Source organism: Rhinolophus sinicus, linkage group LG12, assembly GCF_036562045.2.
Source record: "Rhinolophus sinicus isolate RSC01 linkage group LG12, ASM3656204v1, whole genome shotgun sequence".
NCBI classification, from domain to species: domain Eukaryota; kingdom Metazoa; phylum Chordata; class Mammalia; order Chiroptera; family Rhinolophidae; genus Rhinolophus; species Rhinolophus sinicus.
In genome coordinates this window covers 33,189,522-33,213,835 of record NC_133761.1, presented here as the reverse complement: position 1 = coordinate 33,213,835, position 24,314 = coordinate 33,189,522, and the positions used below count along the sequence as shown (strand labels likewise).

Here is a 24,314-nt window from a genome sequence, read left to right as displayed (position 1 = left end):
GGATTGAAAAGACACAAGGGCAAAGAATGCAGTAGTGCCAGGGGCCATACTTCCTGGTGGTTTTGTGATAGACAGGTGATTATTTATGATCGCTACTATTACCAGTTTGATATTTATCTCGGTTGTCTTGCCATTTTGGCTGTTGCTAACGAAAATAGTTGATGGCTACATTTTAAGGAACACAGATAATCATCAACTAGAAGGCTTTGATATGGTTCCTAGGGACTATGAAGTTGGTCAGAGGTCACAGCGTGAAACTTAAAAATGAAATCTGGGACACAGAGATGAAGTTAGTTTTGTTCATATCTACATCTATACACTCATTCTCAGGAGTCTTTATATTATTTGTTCATATATACGTTTGTGTGTCTGTGTATAGACCCACAGATAATGTGTATACATACGTATACATATATATTTAACATATAACACTGATGGATTTCTTCTAATGAGAATATTAGAGTTTAAACTTTTTGTACTATTTACAGAGGTGTGTATGAGATGGAGAGAAGAAAAAATGTGAAGTTACAATGGAAGCCAATAGGAAAAGATTTCCTTTACAAACAAATTTTTCGAATCACTTCTAATGTTTAAGTGACAATCTATTTCAAATAATGTTGGAGGTTTTTGGTTAAGGGTAGTTTGCTTTGTGCTACCTCTGAGCCCTTGCTAATATCTGATGCTACACAGACTTCAAGAGCAGACATCTTCTTCATCTTTGTATTATATATCAGTACCTGTCATGAGTCATTCAAATAAAGCAAAATAAATTTTCTGTTGAAAATATAATGAAATAACCTCTTATTCTCTTGCTTTCAAGAAGTTCTGTTATCATTAAAAGAAAACCAGAACACTCGCACAGTAAAACAGTATTGGAAATGTCACAAGGAAATTGGTGACATGATGAAAATCATGGCAATTTTAAATGTTTAGAGATACAAAATTGTCATGCGGGGGACCCTGCTCGCTGCGCCATTTGTCGTGCAGGGAGGCCTGCGGGGTCTCTGCTCCCGCTCCCCATACAAGAACGCAAGATATGGTGAGGCCAAAAAGGAACACCCACGGAGCCATAGGTAGGGGAGTCATACCACTACGGTCTCACTGGAGGCTGGGTTCCCTGGACGTGCGACCTGCTGTCCCTTTTGTCTGCAACCCACCAATGACTCTCTTTCACTCTCCTCCACTCTCCTCCGTAGCCGCAGCAGTTATATTGGCGGCTAATTGGCTAACTGGCTACAGCTGACGGCCAATCAGCCACAGCTGACGGCCATCTACTACCCGAGCCAGCACTCCTCCACGTGAGGCCGAGAGCCTGTAAACTACTTTATGGGGCTCTGCCCCCACAAAAATTTTACTTACTTAAGTTTAGGGGAGAGAAAAGGGGGGAAGTGATGGGGTGAAATAAACGGGGTTTCTGGAACTTGAGCTGGGTTAAGAAAAAATAACGAGTACAGGTCATTTCAAGCATTGAACATCAATCCGTAGGGAAACGGTTTAGTACCCTATACGTCCTGGCTGCAGCACTTTATTTTGAGAGAAAATCCGCAGTCAGTACGTGGGCAAAAGACAGGAATGTTTAGAGATGACAGTCTTGTTGGAACCAAATGATTATGTGAATAAAAGAATATAAGGTTGAGATTAATTTGTGTCATATAAGGAAGTTATTAGCCTTTATAGCTGGTAGATGTCTGGGGTTTTGTTTGGTTTGGTTTTGGTTTTTTAGGTACGTTACTTTTTATTGCGTAAAGTAGGAGCAGCACATGTGCACCAGGGACAGGTGCATCTGGAAAGCAATTGAAAGAAAGAAACAAGTTAGAGCCACTCAGCTGTGCAAACAATGCTCAAGAAACCTTTTCTACTTTGTCTCCTGAGACCAGCACATTGAGGGAACTCCAGCAGAGTGGGGTCACCCATCTAAGGCTTAGGATCTGGGTGGGGGGAGGTTGCAAATGAGAGGCAGTCAGCGCAGCCCCGCCTGTCAGTGTCCTCTGTGAACCTGGCAGCGGGACTTCACCGTGGAGATCCTGCCCATCCAAGGGACACTATATCTGCAAAAAGCAGAGTGCTTTCTTCCTCAGCTGTGGCTGGTGTGGAAGGGCAACTGGCCAAGTTGAGCTGGGACTCGGTACAGGTGTTCAACATCTCCAGCCCAAGAAGTAGTTCATCCCAGCCATGACTACTTGTGGGTGCTCACCGCCCAATGGCACGGCTGTGGAAGGCGTCATTGCTCGCCTTGCTGTACTGGCTCAGGGCGAAGCTGAGCACCTGCTGCACGTCCTCCTCCACATCCTCCTCATTCACCTTGTGGTTCACCTTGCCGGGCTCACGGCCAGGACCAGGGTCAGTACAGCCAGCAGGAGCAGCGGGATGCACAGGCACCAGGCAGAGAAGAGCTGAGGAGGGTTGCAATCCAGAGGCCACCTTGTCTGGAATTTTTTAAATGGGAATGTGAATTAATTGGACTGATATCGATATGTTGGGAGGGAAGCCCTTGAAAATAAGAATTTCTCCTAATGTCTCATTTACCTGTCTCTTCTCCTATTAGATTATAGCACAGTTTCCATAAGTAAAACTTTTATTCAGTCCTATATACTAAGGTTCTAAAACAGTATCTGATCCATAGTAGGTATTTAAGAAATCTCGATTGCATGAAGACTATTTAAGAGAGGCTAGTTTAATAATTCACCCAGCTCAGTGGTAGAGCCTGACAACAAGTGGGGGTTGGGGTGGGGAAGCTATGGTAACAAAGAAGCCAGACTGTTAGACGTAGTGGAGCTGCTCAGAAGTGAGACCTTCACCTCAATTGGATGGCTGGGCAAATTAGTAGTATGTATGCATATTTATTTTAAAGTCTAATGAAATGTTATTAAGTCTCATCTGGATATTCTTTTTTAGTTACTTTTAATGGTAATGGTAAAATAAAACAAGACTGAAGCCAAAAAACAAAATAATCCTTCTTGTTTTTCTACAGATTTTAGTGACAAATCATGGTATATTTCAGTGTGAATGTAATTTGTATCCCTTTTTCATGGTTTCCCTCCTTTAAGAAATCTTATTTAGGGCCAGCCCGGTGGCTCAGGTGATTGGAGCGCCACACTACTAATGCCAAATTTGCCCGTTCCATTCCCACATGGGCCAGTGAGCTGCGCCCTCTACAGCTAAGATTGTGAACAACAGCTCTCCCTGGAGCTGGGCTGCCATGAACAGCTGGAGGTTGGCGTGAGCTGCCATGAGCTGCCATGGTCTACCATGAGCTGCAACAGGCTGCTGAGTGCTGCCCCAGGTTACCGTATGCTGCCTTGAGCAGCCGGTGACCGGTGTGAGTGGCCAGCAGGCAGCCGTGAGCTGCCATTGGATGCTGTAGGCAGTTGTGTGCTACCGTGAGCTGCTGTGAGCGGCTGACTGTTGACTGGTGACAGACTGCCTCAAAAGGGGGGGGGGGGGGGGGAGCAAGGCTCCTAATACCAGCATTGGCCAGGGAGCTGTGTCCTACACAACTAGATTGAGAAACATCAGCTTGAACTGGAGTGGCAGGAGGGAGGCGGAAGAAGGGGGGAAGAAAAAAAGAAATCTTATTTATGTGTACTGCTTTGTAGTTAGCAATCTGCTTTCACATCTTATTTAATCTTTAAAAGATTATTATGTGAGGTTACTACTGTGTTTCCCCGAAAATAAGACCTAGCCGGACAATCAGCTCTAATGCGTCTCTTGGAGCAAAAATTAATGTAAAAGCTGGTATTGTAGTATATTATGTAATTATATTTTATGTTATATTATACCCGGTCTTATACTAAATTAAGACTGGGTCTTACACTAAAATAAGACTGGGTCTTTTATTAATTTTTGCTCCAAAAGACTCATTAGAGCTGATTGTCTGGCTAGTCTTATTATTGGGGAAACATGGTAGGAACTTTTGTCCCAGGTAACAGTTGGAGAAAAGGGTTTAGAGTGATTTGGCCCCTAATGTATGATTAAATTTGTATTTGAAGTTAAATGTAAGAAGAGTAGCAGAATATTTGGGAGAGCTGGCTAATCTCTTTATGGCCTCAGTTTTTTTATATGTAAAATGGGTACCTACTGTTAGGTAGTTCTGTACTGTACAGCAGGGTAGCTACTTGTCACGTGATTATTTAGCACTCTTTTTCATACTATCTTATTAATAGTTTTTTATTGATTACATTTGAAATGATAGTATTTTGGATGTGTTGGGATAAATATTAAAATTAATGTAACCTATTTCTTTTAACTTTTTAACATATGTCTGCTAGAAAATTTTAAATTACATATGTGGCTGGTATTATATTTATGTTTGACAGTGCTTCTCCAAATCAGGGTTTGGCAAACTCTGGCTTCCCAAATCCATCCAGCTGCCTATTTTTGTAAATAAAATTTTATTGGCATACAGTCACACCCATTAAGTTATATACTGTATCTGGCTACTTTCATGATACAGTAGCAGTTGTGTGGCTGGTACATGTAGAACCATATCGCCTGCAAAGCCTAAAATATATGTATTTACTACTATTTGATCCTTTATAGAAAAAGTTTGCTGACCCGTGCTCTGGACTGTATTGACAGGTGCTCAATGTGTTATCCTTACTTAAGAACGGATATCAGAGAGAGACAGACAGACAGACAGAAAATTCTTGGTGGGTGCCAGTGGGGAGGGACTGCTAATGGGTACCACGTTTCTTTTTGGGATCATGGAAATGTTCTGGACTTCAATAATGGTGATAATTGTGCAACTTCAAATATACTGAAAACCACTACACTACTTTAAAAAGGGTATTGTGTTATGTGGGTGATATCTTAATTTTAAAAAAGTAGTTATGAGCCTGGCTTGGTAGATGTAATAAAGCAGTACATTAAACATGATACATGTTCATGATAGTAAGAACATGCAGTGAAACAAACAAATGCAAATCAACTATGGGAATGTGAAAATTTTTTAATAATTTTTTATATATTTCCATAGTCAAAGATAATTTTTAATCATCTTTAAGAAGTCATGCCAGAAAAAAAAGAGGTCATGCCACTTGAGAATATTTGCAAGTAGTTTATTGATAGGAAAAGCAGTTAGCTGTCATTTATTGCTTACTCAAACCCATATACTGCTTACCCATAAAAAAGACTTATGAAGATACAATCTGTTTAGTTGTAAACTACAAGATAGTGCACAACAATACATACGTAGCCAATTTCAATAAATAAATAAGTGACTACAAAGTATAAATAAAATCACTATTTTATGAATATTCTCTTCTGGAAGCATTTATCTAAATACAGAAATCATGGCTTCATGAAGTTTTTAGCAAGATTTTGAAAAGAGAAAATAATATTATCAGAAGGGATTTGAAAGGCCATTCCAAAATGTCCATATTTTGTGTGTGTATTTATTTCTTAAATGAATTATTAAACATCTACCAAATACAAATCCTAGGTATTTTCATATTACTTTGAAACTGACAAAATGTCTACTTTGTACAATTGGTTCATTAATTTATTATACATAGGGTATGCCAACAGTCTGCTTTATGAAATCCAAAACCAATAATCAGTACATAATTTTCTCTCTGAACACTAGCAATAGATTTTTATTTTATTGCTCTAAAAACAGCATGTTATAGTAGTTCATTTATGACTTAAGTTAGGGTAGCATGACATCTAAGGGCACAGACTTGGAGCCAAATAAACCTATTTCCTAATTTGACTCTACTACTTACTAACTTAATGTGACCCAGAAGATTTAACATTTAATATTTAACAACTCTGTCTTCATTTTTTCACCTCTAAAATAGGACTATCGTGTTTCCCCGAAAATAAGACCTAGCCAGATAATCAGCTCTAATGCGTCTTTTGGAGCAAAGATTAATATAAGACCTGGTCTTATTTTCCTATAATATAAAACCGGGTATAATATAATATAATATAATATAATATAATATAATATAATATAATATAATATAATAAATACAATATAATACAAGACTGGGTTTTATATTAAGTTTTGCTCCAAAAAACGCATTAGAGCTGATTGTCCGGCTAGGTCTTATTTTTGTGGAAACAGGGTAATACCTTCTCCATTGAGTTTTTTTAAGGAATAAATAAAATGAGTGTAAAGTACTTATTAACACGTAGTAACCACTCAATAAATGGTAACCTCGTATTACTGCCATTTAATATGTTAAGTTTTTTAATCAAACACTAAACTTTTTGGTTGTCAGCATCATACATTTTATTACGTATTTTACTGACTCCTTACCTTTTCAGAAACATAACTGAATGTTAAGTAACATTCTATTTTACTTTCAGTCAAAGAAAAATAAGAAGAAATCAAAGTCAGATGCTAAAGCAGTGCAAAACAGTTCACGCCATGATGGAAAGGAAGTTGATGAAGGTACTTGAGCAAGTGAAAGGACTATAGAAAAAATTTAATCCTTTTTTACCAAGGTGCATTATAACAAAGCTGCACTTGTTTTGCTTAATCTTGTATCTAGCTCTTCTTTTTAATAACTATAGATTTTAATGTACAGTTCTGTGACATTTTTAGGAAACACTTTTTTATCTAAATTATTTAAGAATCTAATAGTGCTTTCCCTAAAAGGAGCTGCCTTAAATTTTAAGGTCTAACTCAATATCTTGAGCAATTGAAAAGCCATTTGTTTTGTTTTTGTTTCCAAGAAGAACAGATTGGGTTTTTCCCTCATTGTTCTTAGTTATGCTGTCTCTAGAAAGCTGTGTACAAAATTTTTGAGTAAGCCATTTAATTGTTATCACCTAATAAACCCATTTATTAGTAGTTATATAAAACACTCCTATCAGTTATATCAAGCAAGATAAAGATATACACGATGATTTCTATATCATTTTTCCTAAATCATAGATGACAGATTTGCTAAAAATTATGAGAATAAATAATGGCAGTTAGCTGCCTAAAACAACATAATGAGGTTAGAATAAATCTTAGGATAAATTAATATAATCAGCACTCTTGGTTGTTAGTTTAATATCTAAATTTATCATGATATCTTGTTTGCCCTGCCCCATTTCCCCCTCAAAAGCTACAACTCTTTTGTGTTCCCCTTACTGAATATCTTTGTTTTTTTTTCTGGGGCTGTGTCAGGAGCCTGGGAAACTAAAATTAGTCACAGAGAGAAACGACAGCAGCGTAAACGTGATAAGGTGCAGACTGATTCATTGGATTCAGCTATCCCTGGGATAGAAAATACCATCACAGTTACCACTGAGCAACTGACAACTGCATCATTTCCTGTTGGTTCCAAGAAGAATAAAGGTATATTAGTAGAACATAAAAGTGATTCTTCAAATCCAACTCCATTTAATCAGATGTACAAAATATCATTACGCCAAAATCTGACTATTTTGAACTGCTTGCGTCATTGGCTGATATACCCTTCTTTGTGTGAGCACTGTGGACCGTGTATTAGTTTACCTGATAACAGCAGTGTTGCTTGTTACATACTGCCTAATGAATGGCCTATTGAATTAAAATTGCCTTTCCACCTTGAGTCACATGAGAAAATGATGTTGCCTCTTTTTTCCCACGTGTATTGCTCTGCCCCAACTCTCTTACATCTCCATTTCTTACAGTGGACAATACATTTATTAAGTGGAATTATTTGTCATCATTCTGCACGTTGGGTGCTTTCACTCCAAGATGAAGAAACAAGCATGTTCTGGGTAGTGCAGGATTTCTTATTGCCCCAACTTTTTGAGAATGCCATAGGTGTTTGATAAAGCTAGACTGGAACTTCAAAGGTTATTGAGGTAATGTTCTTCCCAAGTATCTCCAATGCTCAAACTATCCACCACTGATGGCTTCTTGGTAGCTCTTTACAGTGCCATTATTTTTACCCTGGAGATGTTAGTCTACAGAGAGATACTATTCAACGTGCTTCAAGGCATTGACTTACTTCCTTCACCTTTTTATTAAATGCCTCCCCACCTGACACTTGTCTCTAGACTACTTTCTTAGCCTTTTACTTTTTTGCTTGATGACTTAGTGGAATTTGTTGCTTTGGTACAGCAATGACTTCTACTGATCCATTTTCACTATCTCATATTAGCCATGCTTTTGTGTTTCTGTTGGGAGCCCTCTTTCATTGTCTTATGCATGCCTTTGTTGCTAGCACAATCCTTTGTCATGCTGGTTTTTTGATACATTGTGATCATTGTGCTTTTTAGTATCAGAGAAACCGTATCTTTGTTATAACATGCCATATTTCACCTCTTGCCATATTTCATAAGTCCTGGCCCCAAGTACTGGCAGAGTTCTTAAATTGATATGTTCGCTTCCAGGATTGTTGAAAAGGCAGCTGGTATTGTTGAAGTGACAAAGTTGAATCCAATTGCAGAGCCCAGTTCTCCAGTTCCTACTTAAAAGAATCTTGGTAACCATTATAGAACAGCAGATTCTATATTTACTTAGAAATTTTTCAGATCCTTTATTTGCATTTTAGTTAACAAAGAGCGTGGTTACTAAAGAACTCAATTCCTTAAGGAAATGTGAAATACGTTGTGAGTAAAAATGACTCTTTTCCAGTGTAAGAATTTAGTACTTGAAGGAGCAATTTATTTTAAAGAGTAAGTAAAATTAATTTGTATGTTACTACTGATTTAATGTGCACAGTGGCCTATTTAGTATTAAATAAATTTTGTTTCTATTTCAACCAGGTGATTCTCATCTAAATGTTCAAGTTAGCAACCTTAAGTCTGGAAGAGGAGATTCTACACTTCAGGGTGAGAGAAATTACATGTAACTTAAATTGAAGACCCATCAAAATGGAAACTTACGTACATGTCCTTTTCTTCACATGAATGACACAGAGGGGTGAAAAAGGCTTAAAATGATTTTTAATTGCTAAAGTAACATAATCACAGTCCAGAGATTTTGGAAAATAGATAAAAAGAAAAATCACTCACACTTCTAACAGTCTTTGGTATGTTCTAGTTGTTTCCACCTCCCCCATATGTAAAAACATTCTTTTAGTAATAGTTTATATGTAGTTTTGGTTCTTGCTTGCATAATTTAAGCCACTGGAGAAAAGGGATTTTTTTTTTTTGGATTTGTGTTTAATGTAGACTTTTCCACTGTGTATTAAGAAAAAAGCCTTAATACCAATAATCTTTGGTATTCTGCTTTTTAAATAATATCAAATATTTCACAGTAAATGGATTATAAAGTTACACAGTGCTGGGCCTGCCCGGTGGCTCAGGCGGTTGGACCTCGATACTCCTAACGCTGAAGGCTGCCAGTTCGATTCCCACATGGGCCAGCGAGCTGTAACCTCCGCAACTAGAATGAAATCAATGAGCTGCTGCTCAGCTCCTGGGTGGCCAGATGGCTCAGTGGGTTGGAGCGCGGACTCTCAACCACAAGGTTGCTGGTTCGACTCCTCAACTCCCTTTAAGATTGAACATGGCACCTTGAGCTAAGCTACCACTGAGCTCCCGGATGGCTCAGTTGGTTGGAGTGTGTCCTCTCAACCACAAGGTTGCCGGTTCGACTCATGGTGGGCGGCGCCCCCTGCAAATAACAACAGCGACTGGACCTGGAACTGAGCTGCGCCCTCCACAACTAAAATTGAAAGGACAACAACTTGACTTGGAAAAAAGTCCTGGAAGTACACACTGTTCCTCAATAAAAAGTCCTGTTCCCCTTCCCAAATAAATAAAATGAAGTTATACAGTACTTCACAAATAGAAAAAATATACTTTATTTACTTGTTTATGATAAAGATTGAATTAAGTAGAGTGATATACCTTACCTAAAAGCTATAGTGTTGTAGTAAAACATAAATTCAGGAATGAAAAGTCACCCCATTTTAGGCTTGTTCTGGGCACTGTCTGCTTCCTGTATTCCCATGGTTCTCAATCCTGGCTACACAGTACAATCATCTAGGAAGCTTAGAAAAACAACGCACCATGTATTTAAAAAGAAACATGTCCTTATATATGCACACACCTGTATGTATTTACATATACAAAGAGACATATATATATGTACATATACCTGCATACAAATATATACACACATCTGTACTGATGCCTGGGCTCTACCCTTAGAGTTTCTGATTTTCATTTGTCTGGGCTGAGGCTCCGGTATCTACTTTTAAGAATTTTTAAATTGATTTTAATGTGCAGCCAGGTTTTAGAATTATTGCCTTATACATAAAATATATGTAAACATTTAAAGAAAAAACATGTAACTAAGGAGAAGTCTTTATATTCTTAGTTGGTAAGTATTCTGAGTATAGCAGAACGTGTTTCCTGTTTGTTCTGTGGTACTTTCTTTGAGCTAGTCATTCTGCTGTTGAAAACAGTATATATAAAGTTCAAACCTGCTGTTTTTAAAATAAAAGTCATTCATGGTGGTCATGTCGCTTTTTAAATTCTTCATTTTTATCTTTAAAGCTCCAACTATTTAGAGGACAGTAGGAGGGAAGTGAGCGATAAATATAAACTGAGCAATCATAAAAATTTGAAAATATTCCATAACAAGGAGTCATGTATCAATTCTTAATCTTTATTTTCTTTAAGTTTCTTCAGGACTGAATGAAAACCTCACTGTAAATGGAGGAGGCTGGAATGAAAAGTCTATAAAAGTCTCCTCTCAGATCAGTGCAGGTGAGGAGAAGTGGAACTCTGTTCCACCTACTTCTGCGGGCAAGAGGAAAACTGAGCCGTCTGCTTGGGGTCAAGACACTGGAGATGCTAATGCGAATGGAAAAGACTGGGGAAGGAGTTGGAGCGACCGTTCAATATTTTCTGGCATTGGTAAGAACGGTTAGAAATGTTTAAGTTCGTTTAAAATTGCTTATCTGGTATAGTACATATTGAATTTTCCAGGAATGAAAAAAAGATCCATGAGTAGAAAAATTAGTAATGCCATACAGAAATAATAGGAATAATTAACTCATTTCAGATCCTTCATATGGAGCAAAGTGGGAACTAAATAAGTAAATAATAGCGTTTATTATTTGCTCTTAGTGTTTTCACATACTTTATCACATTTGATTATCGATGTAGTTAACTGGTATAATTGTATTTTCAGTGACATAATAAGTATAATGTGTGTGCAGTCTTTTTGGTTAATTTCAAGTTATAGTGGGCTTAAATAAAAATCAGTAAACAGAAGTACAGTTTATAACATCCATTTATATACTGTTTTACTGTTTATAAAATGCCTATTTATAATTAATTTTCCCCCTGGATTTTAAAGAATAGTAGTTGAGAAGCTTTTTGCTGTTGAGCCACCAACTTAAAAGCAACTTAATTTCAGGTGTGTTGTATGTATTATAGAAAAGAAATCCATGTTAAATATGGAAAACTAAAAAGAAAAGGAGAAATCCACTGTTACTACACCACCCAATGCCAACCACTGTTTTTTGTATTTCTTTATGGTCTTTTTCTGTGTACAATTTTTTTTTTTAACGTGATCCAAATCAGATATGATTTTTATGTTCCCACCTCCCACTTAATATTGTAACATAAATATTTTTCTTACCTTTTGTAAGTGTTTTTGTTTGATGGCCCTGTAATATATTGTATAAGTATAACATAAATAACTACCATGTTATAGGAGAAATAACTTTTTTTTTTAGCCATTATAAATAACATTGCATTGAATATATTTGCTTTGGGGTGATTTCTTTAGGATAGATTCTTGAGAGTGATATTATTAGGTTAAAGGGAATATGAATGTTTACAATGCTATTTGGCATATTGTCAAAGTATTCTTTTAAGAGAGTTGTTCTAATTTATATGTCAGTGACAATATGAATGCCATTTGTCATATGCTAACCAAGGTTGAGTATTCATATTTTTAAAAATCTTTTCTAATTTGGTAAGCAAAAAATACAGAATTGTTCTGGTTACCTTTTTTATATCACTAATGAGGTTGAATATTTTTCACAACTTTATCATTTCTATTTCTTTTATGAATTGTCTATTCATATTCTTTGCCCATTTGTCTAATGTCCTGTTTACTGTTGTTTTTTTTAAGTTGTGATTCCTGTACATTAAACATACACTTTTTCTGTTGTGCTTGCTTCAGATATTTTTGTTAATATATTTCTTTTAATTTTGGGGGAGCAGTAGATACTACAGACTTTTTAGTGTTTAAGTGGAAAAAATTTTCTTCCTATGTTATTTGCTTTTACCATCACTTTTAAGCTTAGAAAGACTTATGCAAACTTGAGGTCGTTTACTAATATTGTTTTTAAGCTTGTTCTCCACTCCCGCTCCACTCCTCTACCCCAGCCCCATTTCCGCAATGTCCAAAAATTGTGTAGAAATACAAAAATTTGTTGGGAAGAAGAGACAATCCCTAAATTCCCAGCTTCATTTTCAGCAGTGAAGAAAGCACAAATTTCTATGCTGTGAAGCGTCCTTTCTCATTTAATAAAAGAAATGGTCAAGTTTTACCAAGTAATGTTAAGAACTCTGACCTTTTAAGATATTTGCAATTTACTTATAAAAGCTATGTAGCGTTTTCATAATTAGGACACAGGTCAGATGGTACTTACTTAATGTTGCTACAGATAAAATTAAGCAGCAGATTAGAGTTCCTGCCTAGATGGACTAGGACCTTTTTGAAATTGAAAGGGAACGCACGATATATTAAATTAGGTTTGCAGTGAATCAGAAGAGAGAGATATGACTGGTATACGGATGTATATGTTCCTTAAAATGCTCATATAAGTAAGAAATCTCTTGAAAATGTTGAGAAGATAGCATGGTGTAGTGGAATGATAGACTAATTCAGATAGATCTGTTTGATTTGAATCCCTATTCCACATACTAGCTTTTATGGAAATTAGGCATGTTATTTAACCTGTATGAACCTCATATTTAAGTAGTTGTGAGGATTGTCTATAATGAAAGTCAAATACAAAGTTCAGTGCCTGACCCAAAGTCATAGCTTAATTATGATAAATAATAACGTAGCTAGTAGCTATAGTGGAAAGAGCATAGACTTTGGAAATCAGCCCAAGTTCCAGTCTTGGCTCAGCTGTTTTCTGGCAAGTAACTTAACTCCTCTGAAACTTTGCCTAGCAGTGTTGCCCTAAGGATTAAAAATGGTTGGTGTAAAGAGCCCAGCACATAACAGACATTCAATAAATAGTAACTATTAATATATTAAGTGGTTCTAATTTCTAAGGTTATCTTTAAATATTGTTATCATAGTTTTAAATCTGTACATATCTTTCAAGTTTCATTGCAAATTGAAGGTTCCAAGTGACGTTCTTTATTTTAACAGCTGCTTGGTCTAGTGTGGATAGGGGAATGAATACCTCTGAACAGAATTCTGCTTCTTTTGCATCTCTCACACTTAACTCTGCTGTTTCTGGTATGTGAAAACAGTCTTTCATTTAGTTAACAAAAAAAATTTCTGTTTAAATTAATTTTAGCACTTGTATTTGAAAAAATAACCAGCGTCAAGTACTGCTATCAACATAAATAATAATAGATATGTAATAAAAAGTGTCAGAGGCCTTAATAAAAGGGGGAGAAAGACCTAAATTCTTAATCTGCAAGTGACTTAGTTCCTTTCTGTAGTGGGGGTAGGAAGTTTCAGTAGCCTAACGTAACTGAAAGTGCGTTGGCACACAGACAACTGCAAATGGAAGGTCTTCCTTTGAGGGTCATGATACTCTGCTGTTACTAGTGTATTCCTACCATATTTCTCCTTGCAATGTGGCATTTTATTTCTATTTGCCCTTATTCATCATAAGTTTATAGCTAAGCCTTTCAGGTTTTATGGACATTCATATAACAACTCTACTTTGAGTATATGTTGATTAGAAAGTACATTATTAACTAACAAACTTTCAATTCAGCATAACTTAAATGGATATGCCTTTTATTAATCATAGAGAAGCTATATGTACTTAACAAATGTTACTTAATCATGAGAGATGTTTAGTTTGTAATGCTTGGTTCATGTTGGGATTCATAGACCAGTGTACTAATTATATAGTTCCACAGTGTCTGGAGTCACCATTCTAGAACAGGGGTCAGTAAACTTTTTCTGTGAAGGGCCCAATAATAACTGTTTGAGGCTTTGTGGGTCACTGTCTCTGTTGCAACTACTTAATTCTGCCATTGTACTAGCAAGGAAGCAGCTAGAAACGATACATAAACAGAGGACTGAGTCTGGTTCTGAATTATTATTATTATTACGACTTTTTTCCCCAACTATTTAAAAATGTGAAACTATTCTTGGCTCATGGGCTATACAAAGAAGGGGTGGCTGGAGTTGGCCTATGGGTCGTACCTTGCCAACCCCTGGTCTCATAGACTACATTTCTGTTCCAGAGGTATAAGTTAATTGCTTCCTTCATTTGGTGACTTTATACAACAGCGATGCTATTCTCTTCATATATTCAGAGAAGGCAACATGGGCGGCTAAAGAAATAGCAACAGTGTTACTGTAGTGCTTCTAAGCTGCAAATGTGCTAATTATGTATGAATTTTACAGTGTTACTCTGTTAAAATGTATATAAAAATATAAAGCTTTTGAATATATTGTGTGTGTGTGTGTGTGTGTGTGTGTGTGTGTGTGTATCAAGCAGTTACATTAGTGGAATGCTAGTAAAATTATTTATAACCAAGGTTAAATTTACAAGTTAGTAAGGACTTTGATCAGAAGTGATTGTATGTGTCTTCTATACTAACAGGCATTCCTTTCTTTATATCAGTGGCTCTGAATCCAAAAGGACTCTGAGATAGATAGACAGACAGACAGAAATTCTGATTCAGAAGGTCTAGGGTATATACTGGGAGTGCCAGAAAATGTATACACATGATCTATATTCATCTTTGTTATCAGTATATATTAAGTATTATAATTTTAATAGTTTTTTTTTCCTTTCTTAAAATGTGTATAAATTTTTTGGCACCCTCTGTATATATCCTGACGGAGAACCACTGCTTTACATTTGCATTCTGAAATGAATATATCCTATAGAGCAACAGTTTTTGATCTGGCACCAGTGAACTTGTATGCCCCCAAAACTATATGCAAAATTGTGTGTAAATTCTGGAACATTTAGTAATCTACCACAGCTTTCATAGATTCCTAAAGGACTGTGTGACCCCAACTCTTACCCCCCCTATTCTCACCCCCCCATAAAAAAAATAAAAACGGAAAAAACTCAGAAGAAAATACAGTTGACCCTTGAACAATGAGAGGGTTTTAGAGGTGGGTGCTGACCCCCCCCATGCAGTTGAAAATTCGTGTGTAATTTGACTCCCCAAAACTTACTAATAGCCTACTGTTAACCAGAAGCCTTACCGATAACAGTCTATTCACACATTTTATATGAATTATACTATACTCTGACAATAAAGCTAGAGAAAAGAAAATATTAAGAAAATCATAAGAAAAAATATTTACAGTATTTATTGGAAAAAAATACATAAGTATACCCGCTTAGTTCAAACCCATGTTGTTCAAGGCTCAGCTGTATTCTCTTCGCACTAAATGCACCTAAATTTAACTTGGTCTCTAAACTAGCAGTTTAACTCTTGTCTTTGGCTTCTCTCTGCCTCACCTCTCTAGAATAACCATCTATTTCTTTACCTTTTCCTTAGACAGAAGGTTCTAGCAAACTCAGACATTTTCTAGTTCTCTCCTTCAGGGTTCTAAGGATAGGCTACCCTGAAACATTCAGAATTTCTTTTGTGCTTTATTATTTTCAATTAAGAAGAAAAGTAAAACAACTTTTTTTGACTTCTTGAAATTTGTAGGTAACTAGTTTGAAGAATATATTATAAAAGACAAAAATCTAATGGATTGGTATCAGGGAAATATATATTTCTAATCAGTGAATTAGATAAGTTATTATCTTGCTTAGTCTAAAATTACCCTTAATACTACTTTATCTTAACTCTTTTTATAATGTCTAAATTTTTCCTTTTAGGAGAAATACAAAAAAAATTAAGTGTCCGTGTACAGAGTGTAGAACTATTGTTATGAAACATCATTAGAAAATTCCATTTTTAATTTTATTGCATTCGTTTTCATTTAAGGGTCTACTGCTGAGCCAGTTTCTCAGTCTACCACTTCTGATTATCAGTGGGATGTTAACCGTAATCAACCCTATATCGATGATGAATGGTCTGGGTTAAGTATGTCCTTTTAAAAATTATCAGTTTGGGGGTTTTTTTTTGTTTGTTTTTTGTTTCTTTTTTTCAGAATCTTCTTTCTAGTGCCCTGAATTCATACTTTATGTTATAATTTTAATCCTAATTTCTTACCTTTTAGGTCAGTAATTTAATACCAAATGTACTACTTGTAAACTGAATACCTATAGGATTAAAACTAAATTCACTTTTCATGATTGAGGCAATATTTAAACATGAAGTTTTCTTATAGTTGCTCTAGTTCAAAGTTTTGTTTTAAATGAATGTTCTGTTTCTCTTCCTAGTTTTAATATAATAAATAGAATATACAGGAATGGCTTTGAATTTGTGAGGTGTGCAAGTTTTTTTTAGCATTTAAAACCATTTTTTAGCCTGATTTCCAGTAAAAATATAAAAAGCTTAAAGGCAAGAGTCATAAAAAATAGGAAGAGAAAAATAATACGGTTTTTATGTTCAGAAAGCCCATACCATCTAATTTAAAAAAAAAAAAAAGATTGTGGTTTTTTTCCCTACAACTCCAAACCTCAGAATTTACTCCATTCTCAGAATTTTTATAGTACATTATTTTCTGCTATTTATTTAGCACTTAACCTCTTGGGACTTTCTACCATTTTGGTCTTTGTAAAAAAATTTTTTTAAGAATATGTTTCATTACTTCAAGTAGAGTTGAAATCCTTTGAAGATAGGAAGTTTCACTTTTATATCCTCAGTACCTAGTGCAGCACTTTTTACACAGGTGTTTGGTAGTGATAATGATAAAAGCATGATTGTTTGCCAGGCACTGGTCTGAGTCTTGTGTGTATTTATAACTAATGCTTATAATAATTCTATGAGGTACATTTTTTTCCCCCACACTTACCAGATTGAGAAACTGAGGCAAAGAAAAGTTATTGAACTTTCCCCGGGCTGTACAACTACGTAGTTAAGTTGAGAAGGTGGTGTCAAACTTTGGTAGTTTGGCTCTAGAGTTCATACTCTTAACCACTACATGGCAGGCACCGCCTTGGTGATGATTGTAATCATGAAGGTAAGCTCACAACACAAGGATCAGTCTGTACATTAATTAGTCTCTGTACAGATTAGTTGAAGTACCATTCGTACAGATTAAGAAGGTAAAGTTGGAAAGGTAGATTAAGGAGGGCCATACTGTGAAAAGCCTTGAATTGCTGGCTAAAAACTGGGAGGTGGGGATTAGAGTGACTAGTTTAGAAGGTAGATCCCAGTCTAGTCCTAACGTTAAAATATAGTACCTCATATGGCTTGGACTTTGCCACTTATCTTGGAATCTAGATTAATTGAGCTGTAAAATGGAGCAAATAATTTGTCCTAGCTACTTCCATAGATTGTGAGGTTTTAATGAACTAATTGAATAAACATGAAAGCTCTTTGTAAATTATAAAGTATCTTATAAATACAAGGTATTACAAGGATGTGAAAGCACTATTTTTGGAAAAAATAGTCTATTTGTACTTTGGGAAGAATGATCAGGTATGTGCAGGATAGAACAGTGATTATAGGAACAGTAGGAGTAACTAAGAAAATAGCAGTGAGGTGTCCTGGGCAGCTGTGGGTTGAGGCTGAGGAAATCGGAGCAAACAAGGCTCTAGGCTTCTCAACTTGGGTAGAATAGCTCCACTTTTATGTTTCTTAGAATTCTTGTAATATGAAAAACATGATTGGCAGCTAAAATAAAAAACTGAAAATATGTATCCACATGACTGTACTTTAGTATCAGGAATACCGTCTTTCTCAAGTTTGTTAGGCTGTATGGCAGTCTTTTAAGTCCAAAGTTTAACGTCATTTCCTCTATGAGTTTTATTTTTTGTCTTACCATCTTTAATGTGTCTAATTTTGGTACTTGAATTTACTTATTCCCTCTAAATTTGTAGAATGCATGATTTAGTACTTGAGATCACTGAACTACAAAGTGTGTGTGTGTATAATGACATACATGCACAAACACACACTAGCTTTACATTTAACAGTATAATATGATTAATATATTGACCCTCTGGTTTGAGGCATAGACATCATTATCTGACAAAAAGGTATTGATTCTACCCAGGCACTTGAATATAAGGTTAAGATGCTAAAGCACAGAAGATAACATTTTTAAAGGCAGGTGTTAGTTAATCTATCAATTATCTTAGCCATAAAAGAACATTATCATCAGAACCTCTGTAAAAGGTCAGATTTTGGATAGAACTGTTTCTGTTGGCACATCAGAGTGAATGAGTTAGCTACAGCATAGGGAAGGGGCTAAGAGCATGAGCTTTGAGGACAGACTACCTTGGTTTGAATTTTAGCAGGTACATGATCATTCTATGCCTCAGTTTCATCATCTGTGAAAACTGTAGTTCTTCCCCACCCCCACCCAGAGTTGTTGAGAGGATTAAATGATACAGTATATAAAAGCACTTAGAACACTGCCTGATACATAGTAAATATTTAGTAAGTGCAGTGATGCTGTTAATATTCTTCTACGGGCAAAATTAGTCTATTCAGTGGAGTTAATTAGTATTATCTTTATAAACACTGGAGAATGATTTTTTAACACAATTGTTTTGTATTAAAGTTAATACTGAATTAAGTTCTGACAAGAAACAGCTGACTGTCATTTTCTTATTGAGATAAAATAAAGACTAGCTATGAGATGCTTAAGCCTAAAACATTCCACAAGCAAATTAAATAGAGACAAATTTCTTACCATTTTGAACGACAGCTAATATGGTTCTTTGAAAAGACAGTGGCAAACTAATGGGGAAATTTTGAGAAATGAGTGAGTCTCTGTTTATAAATGGAGAGAACTATACTATGAATGAAACAATACAGTTTTAAGGAAACTACCGTATGTCTAAGAAATTTATTAGCACATTAGGCCCAGGAATCTTAAGAATTATGTGTTGAGAAGTCTCCTGGTGACAGTTTTTAGTTTTAGATGATTGACCTGTTATTTTAAAGTAGTTTTATTTGATCCCAGTTAATTAAAAAAAAAAAATCTGAAGTCAATAAATATGGAACAATCACCAGTAAAGCTTTATAAAGCCAATAGAGATTATGCTTCTTTAATGTTCTTATAGAAGTTAAACCATAGGCTACAGTTATTCCTCAAATTTTATGGCCATCTAAGCCTTTGAAAAAATAATTTTACTAAGTACTTTACTAGCTTTTTATCCCCCACCCCCTACCATATTTATTAAGAAGATAGTTTAAATGTTAGTATATTGCCCATTCATTTGCCTAAACTTTGTTTTCTTAATGAAAGAAAATGAAGTTTCTTTTCTGGCAAGAGGCTTTGGAGACCTGGCATATGGACAGCAATTTTCCAAATCTGGGTTTCTTATTTGTGAGGTTTAAGCAAAACCAAGGAGAGCTTTGGCATTCAAATCTCCTAACAGTATTGTTAATGAGTACTTGGTGTAAGATGAGCCCTTGGTTCCAGACATCTACTAGATTCCATATTTGTAAAAATGATTTCTACATTAAGATATACCAAGTGTATCTTATTGAGATTTATCAGGATTATGAAAAATAAATTCTTAATTGTATATGCCTGATAACTTAGAAACTGGCTTTCTGTTGTTAATGTCATCAGTAATATGTAAAAACTAGCTACATTTACTGAGCACTTACTACATTGCTATGAACTCCTTAACATGTATCTCATATAATCCTCTCAGCAATCCTGTAAAGACTGTATATCACCCATTAAGATTCAGAAACTTAACCAAAGCCACATAGTTATTACGTGGTAGAGCAATATTCAGATGTAGATCTGTTTGACTGTCAGGTCCATGTTCTTAACCTCTGTTAATACTACATAATACTGGCTTAGGATACCTGCCTATGGTAGTACATTTAGAAATGTAGGAAGGGACTTCCTTTTTTGTAACACATTTCATACTTGTAGTCACTTGTATCATGTTTTTCCTCCACTAGACTATAATAAATTTTTCCCTACGTTTTCAGTCTTTCCCCCTCCTCTACTGGTTTTGCCCTCTTCTTCCTTTCCACACCCACTGTGACAGAATCTATCACTTTGTACTGTAAAGTCTATCACTCTGTCTGTTGTACTGACCTATCTCAATTCCTAAGTAGACAGACTGAGCTCCCTGTGGGGAAGGGATTATGTCATACTGATTTTTATATCTCTGGTACCTACCTACCTCAAGTTCTAGTGCATAATTGCTTAATAAGATGTAATTCCACTAAAATATCTATTATTAATGTATTCTTTTCTTGTATCTCTTCTTTCTATAAATTTGGGATTATACTGTATAATTTTGTCTGTGATTTTTTTCTGTGAGCTTTTTCCTGGATCATTATATATTCTTCCAAAGCATGGGTTTTAAAGCCTTCATGAGGAAGTATCATAATACCTCCCCTTTAAACAAATTCTATAGAGTTCATGGGGAAAAATAAGAATAGCAAAGAAAATAAGAGTAATGCAGACAGATTTGTTGTCCTAGATACTAAAATGTATTACAGAGTTAATGTTATGTGTGGCACTACTCCAGGAATAAGACAGTGGAATAGACTAGAAATTCCAGAAACATTAGAATGACTTGTTAACTTTTAGAAATAGAGCCTAATATCTGTCATCTTAAACTAGTATAAATGAAACCGGACTATAAGTCATTACAGGAGTACATATGGGAGTGTATAGGATGTCCTGGAAGAGGAGGGAAGAATTAACTTTGAGAGCAACTTACTTAACCAGGGTAAACCCAAAGAATGTTTTTCCCTTTTAGAATAACCAGTGACAGCTCCCCAAAGGAGGTAAAATTCATTGCCTCCTAGAGTGAAAGGAATTTGGAAGGCTAGAATAAACTTATTTGTGAGAATAGGATGGTAGAAGCCCAGAAAGTGACTCACATATTTTGGAATGATAAAAGTAATACTGAATAAGATGAAAAATGTAAGAAGGTACAAGTTAAGTATTAAAAGAGGAGCAGGAAAAGGAAGACGTTAAGTGTTCTGCCATGACTTGGTGAATTTGAAGAAGAATCTAATCTTGAAAAGTTCATGAGGAGGTGAGAATGTAGAGTGAAAAATGACAGATGGCAAGCATAATTTTGGCACTGCTGTTAAAGACTGACTAATTCTGTCCCTAAAAATTAAATTAATTACAAAAATGTTATAATAATCAGGGCAAAAAGTTGACCAGGTCCTAAACCAAGTTAGACATAAGTAGTGAAAAGAGCAAATTTAGGACACCTAACAAAGTAGGGAGAGTGGAATTAAATGGTTAACTCATAAGTTTTCTGGAGTTTCTCAGAAATTCCGTTTAATTTGCCATACAATGGGCCCAGCAGAAGTTGGGTAAAGGTTTTTACCATCATGTTATTGGTTTTTTTCTAGCTCTTAAAATGTGCTTGGGAGAAAGAAGAACAATAGTTAAAATTATAGCTTAGTTCAACATAAGGAATTTTAGTTCTTGCATTTTAGTTTTTGGCAAAAATGATAGGTACCTAATTCACACTGTTAAATTTTAGATGGTCTGTCTTCTGCTGATCCCAGCTCTGATTGGAACGCTCCAGCAGAAGAGTGGGGGAACTGGGTAGATGAAGAAAGAGCTTCGCTTCTCAAGTCCCAGGAACCAATTCCTGATGATCAAAAAGTGAGTAAAAGGATTGGCGGTATGTTTATATTTCTGTGGACCCAACTATGTTAGAGTTATTGGGGGTTACAGTCTGTATTATAAGTATATCTAGTGGTCGAATTCCTTCAGAGAGGCATTCTCATCATATTTATGTCAGTCGTCATGCCTGCATGCCTTCTCTGTGTCACTTTTCTTTCCACAAGTTGAGGACTCTTATGTGGAAAGAATCACTAGACACTGATAAGAAAACAAACAGTTCCTGTCCTCTTTATTAGAATTATTATACTAGCCTACCAACTCAGTGTGTTTTAGAGAAGAGTAAATTGCTTCCAACTGAAAGATTAGGGAAGGCTTCGTAACGACAGACAAGACAGAGAACATCATGAAAAAGGCTCCAAAGCAGGAAAATAGGTAACACTTAAACGGTGGAGAGGTAAGTAGTACACATGTGTGGAATCAATTGCTGATAGGATCAATTATCTACATGTCTGTCTTCCCCCTTCTAGGCTGCCCATGAAGTGTTTATTTTTGTAGCTCTAGCAACATGTTAACATTTATTCAGTAAGTAAATAAATAAATGAAAGGGATGACCCTGACCGTTACCACATTTTTATGGAATTCTATAAGTAATGGAAACCTGTTGACAGCTTTTAACCAAGGATAACCTAATCATCACTAGATTTAGGAAAATTAGACTGGATATAGCAGAAAGACAAGATCAGTTTGGGAGGCTGTTGTGTACTGTTTTGGGAAAGCGTTAGAGACATTATATGAATCAGAGTAGAGAACTAAGTTGATAGATTTGAAAAATAAATGGAAGTCGTATTTACAAGAGACATAAAGCTACTGATCAAACTTGCTACTGGTTATTAGGAATAAGGGTGAAAAGTCAAAGAGGTTCTGAAGCTAATAGGACCATTAGTATTCAACAAACATTAATTGAGCATCCACCATGGGTCAGGTATTGTGCTAGTGGAGAAGCAAAGATAAATAATACAGAATTATTGCCTTCAAGGAGCCTATAAGTCCAGTTAGGAAGCAGAGGAAGGAGACATGCAATCAACAGATAAAAGTAGTGTTACCGTATGTCTTGGGTATTATTATGGAAGCACGGGAGTTTCAGCACAGGCAACGTACATAGAGATAAAAGCAGAATGTGATGCAAAGAGTAGTGAAAAATGAGACTGGAGAGGGAGGCAGGGACCAGATTCTAGAAGTCTTTGTATGTCATGTTTGAAACCTTGGACTTCATCCTCTAAATAATGGAAGAATTTTAAGCTAAAGTGTTTTTTGTTTTGTTTTGTTTTGGCTACTGTAAACAATCCATGTAGAAAAAAGAGTGGAGGCATATGTGAACGTAAGAAGACCAATTTAGAGGTTGTTTAATAGTCCAAACTACTGTCCTGGACCACTGAAGAGTGGTGTATGGAGTAGAGGACAGCTTTGAAAAATAAATTGAAGTGAAATAACACAGCATGTGATTAGAATTGAATGGAAAAGGAGTCATCAAAAATGACTTCTAGGATTGTAGCATGGATAACCGGGAGGCTGAAAGTGGTGCTCCAACAGAGAATATAAAACCAAAGCTAATTAATTGGTGGAAAGGTGGTTGGTTCAGTTTGGGATATGTTAAATATGGGATGTTTTGTAGTCGTGCCTCAAAGAAGTTGGTTGTACCAGATTAAAGCTTAGGGGAAAGATGTGTATTTGGAAGTTACTAGTATATGGTGGTTAAAATTTTGAGGATGGGTGAATCTAGTAAAAATCTGTAGAGTTGAAAAGATCAGTAGAATGAGTATAGAAATCTGGAGAACTCCAACTTTTAAGGAGAAATAAGAGACCATGAAAGAGACCTGAGGAAGGAAAGTTCTGGGTCACAGTGGCTGAGACATTTGCTCTCTGGTAATTTAAAGAAGTTTCATCAGAAATCTTGAAATAGTAGCCATATTGCAGTAAGTTGAGTAAATGAGGGTTTAAAAATAGTAACAAGTAAAGATTTTTTTTTTAGAGTAAGTTTGGATAGGAGTGGAGAGGAGGTAGTGGACAATAGCGAACTGTGGTATCACGAAGGGTTTTGTTGGACATTTCTTGTATTTTAATGGTAGGAGAGATTTTAGTGTAGGGTTTGGCAAACTTTATTAAAGGGCCATGCAGTAGTGCAATAGCCATAGACAACATGGAAGTGAACTTTATCTATAAAAACTGCCATTGGGCCCGATTTGTAGTTTGTCTACCCCTCCTTTACCATTTCTGTGGACAGAAAGGGAAAGGATCTAGAATAAAGTAAAAGTTAAATGATATTTGACTAATAGCGTGTCAGATCCTGGCAGGAGGTGGGGGGTGCACCTTAGGTACAAGTAGCTTGTGTGTTGGCTTTTAATTGGCTGTAGTACCTCTTAGCTTCAGAAACCAGAGAAAGAGAGAGGTCCTGATGGGATTTATTACTAAGAGTGTAAATAAATTGGTGGGGGGACGGGCAGTCAGTTAACAGGTAAAATGAAAGTCTGAGAGGAAAAGAAAAAAATGAGTTTTAGATTGACCT

The 24,314-nt window shown here is 35.8% G+C and overlaps 1 protein-coding gene across 5 annotated transcripts in view; it reads left to right on the top strand.

Moving 5' to 3' along the window:
• The window catches only part of MTDH (metadherin), a 65,323-nt gene that overhangs the window by 29,656 nt on the left and 11,353 nt on the right, over positions 1-24,314 (top strand). For 2 of the 5 annotated variants that reach the window (XM_074316941.1, XM_019714983.2), the window contains exons 3-9: positions 6,313-6,397; positions 7,124-7,294; positions 8,695-8,760; positions 10,561-10,797; positions 13,283-13,372; positions 16,057-16,155; positions 21,666-21,790. In XM_074316941.1, coding sequence (XP_074173042.1) covers positions 6,313-6,397; positions 7,124-7,294; positions 8,695-8,760; positions 10,561-10,797; positions 13,283-13,372; positions 16,057-16,155; positions 21,666-21,790 — 873 coding nt within the window. The remainder of the gene's footprint in view (positions 1-6,312; positions 6,398-7,123; positions 7,295-8,694; positions 8,761-10,560; positions 10,798-13,282; positions 13,373-16,056; positions 16,156-21,665; positions 21,791-24,314) is intronic. The other 3 variants (XM_019714984.2, XM_019714986.2, XM_019714987.2) reach the window with 3 other exon arrangements.